Here is a 14,468-nt window from a genome sequence, read left to right as displayed (position 1 = left end):
TTAATATATAAATCTTGAGTTTATTAATATATTCTTTTTTATATAAATATAGGTATTAAAGTTAAAATGTATAAAAAGTAAAAATATACATCATGAATTAAAATTAACTAATAAAATAAAAAATGATAAAACTTTTAACTCTAGGGTGTATTCATAATATGTATACTTAAAAGTGGAATTTTTTTTACTAATACATTTGCCTTATTTTCATAATAAATAACTAAACTAAAATAAAAATTAAATAATAACTATAAAAATAATTTATGAGACATTATTTTTGAAATTTGGAAGGTATACGACTTTCTGCACACTTTCTGTTTGACGAATTAGATACATCAGATAATACAGGAACTCCTGTTAACTTTGGTATGGTTTTTTTTTGTTTTATACTATCATTAAGGGACAATAGAGATGAACTATTAAATTCATCATTTTTTATTAATGATCTGTCAGTGACTTTGCAAGGTATTTTACTTCTTATAACTTCTGGTTTTTTTAATGTTATTCGTTTAGTAAAATCTTCATTATTTTCTTCAAATTTGTTAAAATTTAATTTTTGATAGCATTTGTTTGATTTCAAATTGTTTTCTTTTGTATTATTTACACAAGATGGTTGTCTTTCACTGCTCCTGAACATATTTTTAATTTTATAGAGCATCGACATTGGTGTCTTCAGCATCTCAGTCTCTACTTTCATTTTCTTTTCGTTATTATCATATTCTTGAGTAGTCTCCATTTTCCTCTTATTATCTTCCTGTACATGATCCAATTCAATACTATGAAAAGAATCGATAATTGAACTCTTTTCTGGCGATTCTATAAGAAGCGACTCATCTTTCATCTGTATATCAGTTAACAATTCAGTGTTATTGTGCAAAAATGTAGATTCTTCTAAATGTAGAGCTGTGCTATTCATTTCATCAGAACGACTTTGTATTGAGTTTTCAGATATACTGTGAGAAGTTATGGGTATTATTGGATTTTCAGATGAAAGAATTGTTTGTTCTTCAGATTTAGTAACAAAAGACATTTCAATTAGATTAGAAACATTTCTATCAGATTCAAAAGATGTTATAGCAGTATTGTTTTTTAATTCAACATTTTCCAACAATCCTTGGTGGATAATGCTGAAATCTACAATGGCACGTTCATTTGAGTTAAAACACGGGTCTTGGTTTGAATCATCTTTAAATACTGCAGAATCAATGTTTTGGTTTGAAGTAGTATTTGATAACAATTTTAAGTCGGGTTTTACTACTTTAGTAGACGCTTCCGCAACACAGTGTTTGTCATAAAATGTTTTTTGTCTTGACTCATTTAGTTTAACTGTTTGATTTAAAGAGTCAGAAGGTTTGTCAGCAACAATCTGTTTGTTGATTAATACCAATGGTTCCAGATTATTTAATTCTGTTATAACATTTTGAGTCTTACTTGCACAAGAATAAGTAGACAGGTTTAAATTTGAATCAGTTATTGTTTGATCAAAAGATGAGTTACTGAAATTTGATGTATTTCTTTTAATTGACTCATCTGCTAATAATTCTAAATCAGGAGCTGAAATTGTTGATAGATTATTTGATGAAGAATAATTGGAAGAGTTATGTAAATCTTTAAAATTAATTTCATCTTTCGTCACTACTTCTGAATTCCACATTTGATCAACTGAACTAAAATTTATTAAACTGTCATCGTTGATAACATTATCAATTGGATATTTTTTTTGTGTACTTAGTAATATTGGAGTTTGATCAACAATACTGAAATTTAATAGCTTCTGTTTCTTTGATGGATTATCAAAAGTGGGCGTTTGTTGAATAATACTAAAATCTAATAGTTTTTGTGTCTTGGGAGTCTTATATTCAACTTGTTTTCCTTTTATATTGTCTCCAAAATTAAACATCTGTTCTAGATTTGTAAATTCTTCTAGGCTATTATCAATACATTTAGTTGCATCCAATAAATCTTGTTGCTGATTGTCATTATTAAGTAATTCATGTTGATCAATCAGGTTTTTTTGAGTTATTTCTGTTTCTGGAATAAGTTTAAAAGCAGTGGAGTTAGGAATGTCAGTTATATTAATTTGATCGGCTATTAGATATAAGTTGTTTTCATCCAAAGTATTTTGTGTTGAATGTATTTTAATGGCATCTTCTGAGATAAATATTTGTTTTGTAGTGGTATTATTAAAGTTTTTATTAACTTTGGTAAATGTATCAAGTTCCGTTTTGGATAACTCATCGCTCAACATTGAACTTCCATTACGTTTAGATTCATTTATATTTTCAACTAATCCTGAATCTGTAATATTACAATTTATTGAAATACTTTCTTTTGTTTTGATTTGATTGTTAACATCTATTCCATATGCTAAACCAACTTCAGATTTTGAAGGAGTAGCTACTGTATTTACAACTGTTGATTTATTCAACAATTCAATATCATTGACTTCCTTCACAATACTTTCAGACTCCAAAGTTATTGGTACATCATTATTGGGAATGACAAAATCTTCATTTTGCTCAATGTTGTTACAAGAAGTTTCTAGAGATTTATTTTCAATAATGACCGATAAGTTTGACCCATTATAATTAGAGACATTTTCATTTACTTTCGTTAGATTGAATGTATCAGAAGAAAGTGTTTGTTCGATCAAATTTTCAAGAGTTTCATCGTCATAACTTTCTTTTGGCTTATTCGATTTTCCAACAGGACCATTTGCTGATGAAATATCATTGCACATTTCATTTACAGTTTGTTCAAAGTCTAAGTATTGTCTCATCATACATGACGGGTCTTCTAGTGATGTATTGCAAGTTATATTAACGTCGTTAATTCCTACAAATGAATTATCAGAATTGATTGTGTTTTTTAATATACTCTTATCCAGTTTACTTAAATGCAACTTTTCATCAAAATGAACAGCTGAAACAGAGGTGTTTTGGATATTATTCACAAACCTGTGTTCAGTATTATTTAAAATGCTTTCAGTTTCATTTAAGGATTTATTACAATTCATAAATCTGCTGTCTGTTAAAAGTTTATTAGCATTTATTAACATTGATTCATCAAATATTTTATCCACTATACTGGTATTAATTGATTTAATATCAACTTTTGTAGCAATTGAGTTTTCTTTATCAAAATAACCATTTACACCTGGTAATGGAATAGGTATATTGGACATAATCTTCATAGACTTTTCACCATCAAATTTGTGTTCAGTGACATTTGAAGTATTTTCGATATTAGTTTCATTTAAGGATTTATTCATATCCATACTTTGGTTGTTTGTTGAAAGCGTATTAGGGTACACTGTTTCATCAATTAGTTTATCCACTACACTGGTACTCATTGGAATAATATCAACATCTGAAGTAATTAAGTTTTCTCCATCATTATACTCAACTGCACTCGATAATGGATTAGCTTCATTGGACATAATATTCATAGACTTTTCACCATCAAATTTGTGTTCAGTGACATTTAGAGTATTTATGATATTAGTTTCATTTAAGGATTTATTTGAATCAGTTCTTTGGTTATTTATTGAATGCGTATTAGTGCACACTGTTTCGTTTAACTCTTTATCCATACAACTAGTGTTAGTTGATTTAATATCAACTTCCATGGTAACTGAGAATTCTTCATCGTTGACATCAGATGTTGGTACAGCCATGTTGGACCTAATATTTATAGAATTTTCACAGTCAAATTTGTGTTCAGTGACATTTGAAGTATTTTCGATATTAGTTTCATTTAAGGATTTATTCATATCCATACTTTTGTTGTTTGTTGAAAGTGTATTAATTGATATATTACAAACTTCTGTAGCAATTGAGTTTTCTCCATCATTATACTCATCTACACTCGATATTGAATTAGTTATATTGGACATTACATTCATAGACTTTTCACCATCAAATTTGTACTCAGCGTCATTTAAAGTATTTTTGATATTAGTTTCATTTAAGGATTTAATCGAATCAGTTCTTTGGTTATTTATTGAATGCGTATTAGTGCACACTGTTTCGTTTAACTCTTTATCCATACCACTAGTGTTAGTTGATTTAATATCAACTTCCATGGTAACTGAGAATTCTTCATCGTTGACATCAGATGTTGGTACAGCCATGTTGGACCTAATATTCATAGACTTTTCGCCATCAAATTTATACTCTGTGTCATTTAAAGTATTTTTGATATTAGTTTCATTTAAGGATTTAATCGAATCAGTACTTTGGATGTTTATTGAAAGCCAATTAGAGCACATTGTTTCATCTAACTCATTATCCACACAACTAGTGTTAGTTGATTTAATATCAACTTCCATGGCAACTGAGAATTCTTCATCATTATAATTATCGACATCAGATGTTGGTTCAACCATGTTGGACATAATATTCATAGACTTTTCACCATCAAAATTGTGTTCAGTGACATTCAAAGTATTTTCGATATTACTATCATTCAAGGATTTATTCGTATCCATACTTTGGTTGTTTGTTGAAAGTTTATTAGTATACACTGTTTCATCAAATATTTTATCCACTACACTGCTACTAATTGATATAATACCAACTTCTGTAGCAATTGAATTTTTTACATCATTATACTCATCTACACCTGATATTGAATTAGCTATATTGGACATAATATTCATAGACTTTTCACCATCAAATTTGTGATCAGTTTCATTTAAGGATTTATTTGAATCAGTACTTTGGTTGTTTAATGAAAGCCTACGAGTCCACACTGTTTCATCTAACTCTTTATCCACACTAGTGTTAGCTGATTTAATATCAACATCCATGGCAACTGAGAATTCTTCATCTTTATGATGATCATTGACATCAGATGTTGTTATAGCCATATTGGCCATAATATTCACAGACTTATCAACTTCAAATTTGTGTTCAGTGTCATTTAAGGATTTATTTGAATCAGTACTTTGATTGTTTGTTGAAAGTATATTAGTCTTCATAGTTGTATCAAATATTTTATCATCTACACTGGTATTTGTTGATATAGCATTGATTTGTGCAGCAATTAAGTATTCTTTATCATAATGAACATTTAAGTCTGTTGGAATTACTATGTTGGTCATGATATTCATAAACTGTTTATTATTAGATGTATGCACCATATCATTTAAAGTATTTTCGATTTGATCAGTTTTAATTAATGACTTGTTAACATTCATACCCTTGCCATCTGTTGAATGTTTATTTGTGTTCATTGTTTCATCAAACATAGTATCTGCACTTTTATTCACAGAAACTATATCATTCTTCAAATCGGTTGATATCAATAATTCTCCCGCAGTTTCATCAATAAACTTTGAAGTTTCAAACACATTTTCATTAGAAGTTTGATTGAAATGCTCAATAGATGTACCATGACGTATTTCAGTAATTGATAAAACATTTAAATTTTCATTGATTTCTGAGTGTCTATAACTGGTGTCATTTAAAATTAAAGGAGAATTAAGAACTTTAGACACAACAGGAGTTGTAGTTTCTTCAATTCTATCCATAAATGGAGCAGATGCTACGAGAGCCTTAGCACGAAGTGATTGTTTAGTGACTCGCAAATCAAACAATCTCTGTTTTCCAGGTGTAACACTATATTCATCAGCAACAATTGAATCTTCAGTAACATCTTCAAGTTCTGAGTCACTACATATACTTAAATCTGTATCGTCTTTTTGACTACAATGTATTAAAGTGCATACATTATTAGAATCATCTAATACATTTTGTTGGTTGATACTAGTGCTTTGCTCAATAGCACTTGAAACAGAAAAGCGTTCACTGGTTTCATCAACTAAAACACAAATCAAAATTAATCAAGAGCAAAATAAAATAATATATACATTTATAAATTATTTTAAATACGTACAGGCATAATTGTCTTGAATTGACTCCATTTCTTGGCCATCTGTAAAGCTAACGGTTTCATCTGAAAATTAAATTACAATAATATATTTAAAATCATTTAATAACTATAATTTTATTGAATTGACTACTAAAGAAATCCTATAATATTATTGATACACACCTTCAAATGTAGACTTATTTTGATCTTCTGATAAAGAAGAATCATCTAAAATCAATAATGAGAATTAAAATTATTTTGTTTTGAATTAGTAACTAGTTGAATAAATAAATGTAATAATTAAAGTATTAATAAATACAGAATTTAATGTATTAATCAACTATAGAAGTAAAATAAAAAAGGTGGACAAGCGGGTACTGCTTTGCTGTACAGTATTCATCAAGTATGTTATTGTTATAGATGTGCTATATTTGAATTCAATGATAAACCATTGCATACAAAAACAATTATGAGCGGACACATTGTCATCCTAGCGTACTAGTTAAAAAAAAAATTAATAAAATCAAAAATATTTCATGGCTAAAAATAGCGGAACTTTTCAGACACTTTTTAATTTGTTTAAGGTAGAACAATTTGTGAAGAATCTTCTATTAACATTTCTAAATGAAAAAATTATTAATAGTCTTATTCTTCAACGTGTAATTATGTAATTATTGGGTAATTATAAAAATATATTATATTATATTTATTATTTTAAAGTTTTGTTATGGTATACAAAAATATCATAGTATAATAGATGGTCAACCAAGTGGGAGGGGGGGGGGGGGAAAATATATTTTATAGGGTGCGATGGCAGAGGGATATAATAAAGAACCAAAATATAGATGTATATATCATACTTGACGATGTTGATCCCATTCTGATGTATCTATTAATAACTTCTGTGTCCATCAACTTTGCATTTGGTATACACTTTGAGAAACATGGTGAAGAAAATTTTGCTGTAAAAATAATTTTGAGATAGGTAAACTACAGATTATAATAATATAATAAGATGCAATCATTTATAACAAGTCCTCGGTTTCCTTTTCAAAACCAGCGGGTATTTTTAATTTACAATTTTAATATAATTAACTAAAAATACTTACAATCAGACTCTTCAGAAAAGCTTTGTTTTAATTCAGTTGTTTCAATTTTTTCTTTTTCTTCATCAAATTTTTTTGTTTTATTGACTAAAAGTAAAAGTAAACGTAATTATATGATAAATCTAGAATAAAATTAATATTTAAAAAAAATGTGTTTACTTGAATTATCAACACATGTTGATGTATTTTCATCCAAGACATTAGATTGGTCTAAGAAAAATAACATATAATTAGTTTAATTTAATTTCCTACCTACAAAAAAATATGTATATTTATTTTAGATTTTGAGCATGTAGAAAATTACGCAGAGAGCGGACGTCACATGATGGGGGAAATTTGGTCTCGCGACATCGGAGCTAATCCATTTTGATGCGCATGGCAGTCGAACTCTCTTGTGGAACAGAACATAGATGAGTTATAACTAGAGCGTGGATCTTTAGGTTTTTACATATTTTTATTGGCTTTACGAGGATGAAAAATGTGGACGATTTATCCACCATAAAGTTTGTAGGAAAAAATTTATTTCGCATATTTTGGATATATTATAGAATATTTAGCCTTTTTTGTCATATTTTAGAATATATTCAATTATTGTTCATAAAAATTCATATATTGTTCATTTCTCGAATTGTGATTTTTCTAGGAAAAAAAAATTTGATTTAAGGATGTTAAAAATTAAAAATCATTGAATTATCTACTTGATTGTAATTAAATTAGTAATGTTGGTCATACTGTTACTCTCAGTCTGTGATTGTACCATAGATTATCGTATTTGACAACTGATAACGTGATGAGAATGATTTTATAATAAATATAAATAAATTTAATAATTTATCTTTTACCAAAGAATGGTGCATACCAGTGGGTATCAAGGGCATAATTTTTTTTTATTTTAGGGGGGGCAAATGTCCCTTTAACCAACCACCCCTTTGGATCCGATACTGGTGTATCCAAGTTGTTCATTGTTTTTATTTAACTATTTTGTTTTTTATATATAATTTTATTAAATTTATATTCCTATGCATAAACTGTTTTAAATTTAAATAATTTACCTGTTACCAAAGGAATGGGCCATAACAGTTATTTATTGAATTACTTAAGAAAAAAAAAATCATATTATCTGCATATTTACAAGTTTGAGTAATATTTAGAGAATATTTTAAGGTTTTTTTAGAGCATATTATCTGCATATTTACAAGTTAAAGGAATATTTAGAGATTATTTTAGGGTTTTTTTTAGAGCATATTAGCATCCTATTTTAAGCTTTTAAGAACCTAAAAATCCGCGCTTTAGTTATAATTAACAATAAAATTTTTATACATCTATGCCATGTGGTCTCGATATATGTCAGACAAAACATCATTAAAATTAAATGAAACTGGTCTTAAAAAGGGGGTAAGTGGAAGTCGCTCTTCTGTACAGTAGGTTACAAGTGACTCAATGTATAATAAATGATATACAAATTGTTAGAAATTAAAATCCCATTTTAAGCGGTTTGTCGTAATGTGTCAGTAGTTATTCCCGTGGCATTAAATAACTATTGAGAAAATCGAAAAATGACCTCTCTAAAGTACCATCTTGATCCAATTTGGTATAAGATAAGGTACTATATTGAAATCGAAGAACTTCTTCTGGTAGAAATTTTGTATACAAGATATATATATAAATAAAAAATAAACACCATTGTAAAACCACTAGCTTCCTCGCTCCGCTCAAAATCTTAAATACTATTGATACGTGGAAAAAGTTCAATAATATAATACATTTATACTTGCCATTTTTTTTATCTTCATCTTGCTCAAAAAGGGATTGGCTGAAAGTAAGATGTAAAATACAATAATTATTGACTTATTTATTTGGAAGGTACATAATTAAATTAAATCAATTTATATATTAAAGATGATATTTTAGAAGAAAACTAAAAAAAAATTTTAATTATTTTAAACAAAACCCTAATTTTCTCAAACAAAATATAATATATTTAACAAGAACAATTTAAATAATTTTAAATGTTAAATATAATTTTTACCTTAATTCGAAATCTGATGGTAAAACAGTGCGACGTGGTAATCTTTTACATCTATTTAGTTGACTTTCAGTCACTGGACCAAAACATACCACACCATCATCATATTCATTTTCAACTAAACTGAGCTCATTTGTATCCATTCTGAAAGCAGTTATTTGATTAATACCTATATGACTGGCTATTTTAGTTATACTAATACCTAGTTAACTAGGTACTTATTGTAAGTACACTATATGTATGTTACCTCTGGTTATTTATAAACCTTAAGAAGGTATTCTATCTAATTTGTGGAGAATATTATCTAATATCTATCACTACCTACCATTCTGATTAATAATTTAACCACAGATCAACGTATTTCTTAGGCATTTAGAAAAAAACCCCATTAATTAACAATTATTAGTAAACATTGAATTAGTTTTATTATAAACATCCAATATTTTCCTAAGGATGTTTGTGTTTACCAGTGTCTACCAGCAGTGCTCGAAAATGGAAAATGTTACGAACCGAAACACTCATAAAATTAATATGCGGATTATAATATTATTTTAATTTGTGTTTACTTACAATACAATATAATTAGTTAGTTAAATAGATACAAATAATATGAGTAATTTTTAGTTTAAAAAAGGTGGGTAAGTGGATGTCACTCTGCTGTACAGTAGGTAACAATTGGGTCACTGTAATGGATGGTGTTAAATTTGAATTCAAAAATATAATATCATTGTATAAGAAAAATGATTCTAAACGAAAACTTTCAGTCGGCCTATGACATTACCAAGTATATTTGATGATATTATTGTGATTCAAGTAATTTATAAATAACCTTGTCTTAAATTTTCAATCCTTAGCTATAAAAGTTGAAAATTTTATAAATTTTTAACTACAAAATAATTATTAAATTTTGTCAAAATTCGAACTTTTATGCTTATAAAAAAAAATTATGCCAATGTATTTTTAATATTTTTCAACTGCTATTGTAACGATATATCAGGAACCTTGCATTAAATTTTCACGCTTATTTACCCAGAAATTTTATTGATATTTATAGAAAGAATGGAAATTGAAAATGTCAATCAACAGATCAAAATAAGTCAAAATATTTGGAAAATGTTATGGTGTATATAAAATGCTAATATTAACATTCAGTCAAAATTGCATGTACCTACAGTCATTTGTTTTAGAGTTGCACCAAAAACCAAAATCAGAACCTGAGAAATTTTTACTTTTGATCCCCCAAAGTACCAACTAGATTCACTTTCCTATCCTAAAAGGCAATGACAGACACAAAATAAAATAAAAAAAAAACACATATCATTTCAAATCAATACATTCATCGCTTAGCTCAGAATCTAAAAAAATTGAAAATTAAAAATGACTATAAATAGCTCAGAGAGAAAAAATATTTTGAAAATTACATCATATAAAGAAAATGCAATAATATGAATATTTGATGAAAATTTCAAGTATCTTAGGTTATTTATTTTTGAGTTAGGTATACTATAAAAACAATATTAGTTTTAACTTTTTTGAAAACTGGTTTTTGCATAAAAATTCCCGATTTTCCTTAATTTTTTTTTTTTAAGTACTGCGCTTATTTTGTTTTGACCTTTCAAAACTACCAATAAGATCCAATTTACTATCAAAATCCAAACTCAAAGTTGAAAATCTAAGTATTTTTTGAACTACTTTCCGTGTACAGGCACAGACACAAAAATATTAAAAAACACAAATCATTGTAAAATCAAAAGCCACTGAATATTCATTCAACCCTAAAAATTAGCTACATTGGCTTACATATTACGGTACAATATGAAAACGTTTGAAATTAAATATAAAAATAACACCGATTATATTATAACAATAATAAATAATAATACAATATGCCCATATTTGGGGTTGAATGGAGATGAATCAAACCATTTTTATTTTTTAATTTGTTTTAGAGTTGTACCAAAAACCAAAAAAGGTAGATAAGTGGATGTCACTCTGCTGTACAGTAGGTTACAAGTGGGTCACTGTAATGGATGGTGTTAAATTTGAATTCAATGATATAATATCATTGTATAAGAAAAACGATTCTGAGCGAAAAAGGTCAGTCAGCCTATGATATTACCAAGTATATTTGATGATATTATTGTGAATAAAGTAATTTATATATTACAACCTATTTACGTGGAGCCTTGTTTTAAATTTTCAATCCTTAGCCATAAAAGTTAAACATTTTATACATTTTTAACTACAAAATAATTAATAAATTATAAATTTGATAAATGTTGTCAAAATTTGAACTTTAAATGCTTATAAAAAAAAAATTGTGCCTATGTATTTTTAATATTTTTCAACTGCTATTAGAACGATATATCAGGAGCCTTATATTAAATTTTCACGCTTTTTTACCCAACAAAAATTTTTTAATTGATATTTATAGAAAAAAAAACTAAAAAAATTGAAAACTGACAATGTCCGTAAACAGCTCAAAAAGAGTCAAAATATTTTCAGAATTTTATGGTGTATAGAAAATGCTTATATAAACATTCAGTGAAATTTTCAAATATCTACAGTCATTCGTTTTTTAATTACAATAAAATAAGAAAATTGTTACATGAGAAATCAAGTGAATATAAAATGTTGTAAAAATATAAATTTCAGACGCTCATAAAAATTTAATTCAAGTTTCTTGTAGACATTTTTTTTTTTGATAAAGGTAGACAAACTTATGAGTAATCTTATATTACATTTTAAAATCTTAGATTTAAAAATAAAAATTTTTATGAATTCTCAACTCAAAATAATTTGCTAATTTTCGTGATTTTCAGTATTTTGTCAAAATTTGAACTTTAAATGCTTATAAATAAAAACTGTGACTAAGCATTTTTAATTTTTTTCATCTGCCTTTGAAACAATAACCTAGGAGCCTTCTATTAAATGTTCAAGCTTTTTTTACTGAACAGATAAAATTGTATTGATATTTATAGAAAAAAAAACTAAAAAAATTGAAAACTGACAATGTCCTAACCTAACCTAACCCGGTATAGAGGAAAAAAAGGCATAGGAGAACAGAAGAAAAATGTCCAGTATGTTTAACAACATACAATTTAAGTACATATTATATTCCTCCCCCTTGACACAATTTACCATTTATCTTAAATGAGTTAAATAATTTCTCCTATAATTTTTAATATAACTACAAAATATAAAACCCTGGAATAAATGTGAATAAACCATTTATATAACAGTTGATATCTTAACCTCAGAAAAAATGTCCACAAATTAAATAAAAATAACATTATATTTTGTTACGAAGTAGAAATCTATTGAATTTGTATTATACATACTTGGATTGGAATATGTACATACAGATTGATTTATTTTCAATGAAAAATAGATAAATAGGTAGGTACTTAAAATTATAAAACTATTTAACTTTTTTTTAAATAAAAAACTAAAAAGTTCAAGTAAAAAAAACTAAGTTTTTATATAGCATTATTGTCATATGAGGGTGAAATGTACATCTTAGGTTAATGCAATGTCAACCTATATTTTACCATAATACCGTAAAAGCGGATTACTTTGCTCCAAATATATTTCTTTTTTAGCTTAAACCTAAACTATAGCTTCAATAACAAAGATAAAAATTACCTGTTTACGCTGTTTTATATGTATGGATGTTGAGAGGTAAGAACAATTCAAAAATATCCGAATGTCGTACTAGTGACTTACTTACTTATTCCCAAAAGTTTAGAACAAAGTTAAAATACATTGCAGGTTACATTGCACAATGATTCAAATTACCTTACTTTAATGCATATAATAACTATTGGTGCAATGTTTAGTGCTTGTGGTTTAACTAATCTGAACCTATACATAATATAAATGAATAATGTAATTTTATTTTTTAGATGATTAAGTCTTTTTCAATACATTTTAAATTAAATTTCAATCCCCTAGATTTTGGATAACTTTTTCACTGAGTTTTTGTGTTTTTGAAAACAACACTTTTCATGACATACATCTTGGAGGCAAAACTAATAAAACTGTTTGAAATGTTTGAAAAAAATTGTAATGTTAATAAGAACAATATAAAAAAAACTACAATATCTTATCTCAAAATCAAAAAATGAATTATGATCAAAATCATAATGTGCAACAATTGATATCAGTAAATATTTTTATTGGAGCAATGCTTAACCCCAGGAGTAAAGTATCCCGCTCTTACGGTATGTAACTTTATCTTCAGTTCAAAACCTTGTTTACTACCAAACTAATAGTTTTCATTTGTAACTTCCAAAAAATTCATTAAGATTGAGACTCGGATTAAGATGATACATACACTAGGTATGAGTAGAAAAAAATATATAGGTAATTAAGAGGACGCTATAGCATTTACCAATAAATTTTAACAATTACATAAAAAAACAAAAAAAATCCTGTTTTCAAACTGATAACTTTAATTTTATTTATGTTATCCAAATAATAAAAACGCTATGACACAGATAAAGTTGTTCCCTATGCGTTGTGGAATTTTGGTAATAAATTCTACTATAAATACCGAGGGGGTGGTTCTATCCCGCGCAAAACAGTTTTTTGCTATATTGTACATATGTAAGACGGAGACAACGCATGCGGGTATAGCGTCACTTAAAAAAATATGTTACACCTAATTAATTTATATAGGTAAGTAGAATAATTAGGTACCTACAACCTACACCTTCAACAGTATCGAATTAATACTAAAAAATAACAATAATGAAATATAAACTACAGCATAATAATTCTTCGTACAAATTACTTTAAATGCGTATTAAATTAATAAATAAGTATATAGATTACACTTCCCACACAAAAAAAATACATTCTTACCTCTTAATTTATAATACAATTGTCTATAAAACAAGTACACACATTAATTTAATTTTCAATCGTTACAGAAGAGCATAGAGCAATTAATAGTGCAATACAAACCTGAACATAAATTTCAACACTAGTAGACTACAATAATATTTACTTACTCGATGTGGAAGTAGTACTTGAAAGCGGAATAACTATTATGGGAAAATTAACGTATGTAAATGTTAAAACAGAAAACTCCAACGTATGGGAATTATATTCTAAGTAAAGTTGCGACAAATGAGTCAGAACTCACTGCACACTGACAGACCAACACATTATACAGAACGTTAAGATTAAAAGTCATTGGACATAGGACAGTGACGCGCACGATAACCCGAAACGGAAACAGCGAGAATTCGACACGAGGACGACAAAGCACAAACAAAGCTTTTTCCATTTATGACGGAAATTTTTCCGTTAAAAAATAAAAACAGTATGGCGGTTGTTCTCGTTCAAAAATGTTCTGTACGCATGCGCTGCCACGAACGGCTCGAACTAATAATCGAGGGTCGCGCACTCGCGCGGCGATCGTGGACGAACCATTGGTGTGAAGTGAGTGACACGAC

The 14,468-nt window shown here is 27.4% G+C and overlaps 1 protein-coding gene across 2 annotated transcripts; it reads right to left on the bottom strand.

The window, feature by feature from the left end:
- Nucleotides 1-14,411, bottom strand: LOC132940142 (protein PF3D7_1417600-like). 2 transcript variants are annotated; one of them, XM_061007579.1, is made up of 9 exons: nucleotides 14,022-14,411; nucleotides 9,010-9,150; nucleotides 8,756-8,793; nucleotides 7,140-7,190; nucleotides 6,984-7,067; nucleotides 6,735-6,836; nucleotides 6,058-6,102; nucleotides 5,899-5,958; nucleotides 1-5,823 (listed from the first exon to the last, which is right to left on the bottom strand). In XM_061007579.1, exons 2-9 carry the CDS (start codon nucleotides 9,147-9,149, stop codon nucleotides 272-274), a joined length of 6,072 nt encoding a protein of 2,023 aa, XP_060863562.1. In that variant the 5' UTR covers nucleotide 9,150; nucleotides 14,022-14,411; the 3' UTR covers nucleotides 1-271. The 2 variants fall into 2 exon arrangements, with proteins under 2 accessions (XP_060863562.1, XP_060863563.1); XM_061007580.1 differs by lacking the exons at nucleotides 8,756-8,793; nucleotides 9,010-9,150; nucleotides 14,022-14,411 and adding an exon at nucleotides 7,285-8,247.
- Nucleotides 14,412-14,468: the final 57 nt, after the last annotated feature.

The sequence above is a fragment of the Metopolophium dirhodum genome, chromosome 3 (genome assembly GCF_019925205.1).
Source record: "Metopolophium dirhodum isolate CAU chromosome 3, ASM1992520v1, whole genome shotgun sequence".
Taxonomy (NCBI): domain Eukaryota; kingdom Metazoa; phylum Arthropoda; class Insecta; order Hemiptera; family Aphididae; genus Metopolophium; species Metopolophium dirhodum.
Note: the sequence above shows the minus strand (reverse complement) of the source record. Positions and strands in the feature narration are given on the sequence as shown.

Excerpts from the sequence above, each read along its gene's own strand:
- LOC132940142 (XM_061007579.1), bottom strand. The coding sequence starts at position 9,149 with ATGGATACAAATGAGCTCAGTTTAGTTGAAAATGAATATGATGATGGT. Across the intron at positions 7,191-8,755 it reads AGATGAAGATAAAAAAAATG|ACCAATCTAATGTCTTGGAT; the intron begins GCAAGTATAAAT and ends TATTTTTCTTAG. Across the intron at positions 7,068-7,139 it reads AACATGTGTTGATAATTCAA|TCAATAAAACAAAAAAATTT; the intron begins GTAAACACATTT and ends TTTTACTTTTAG.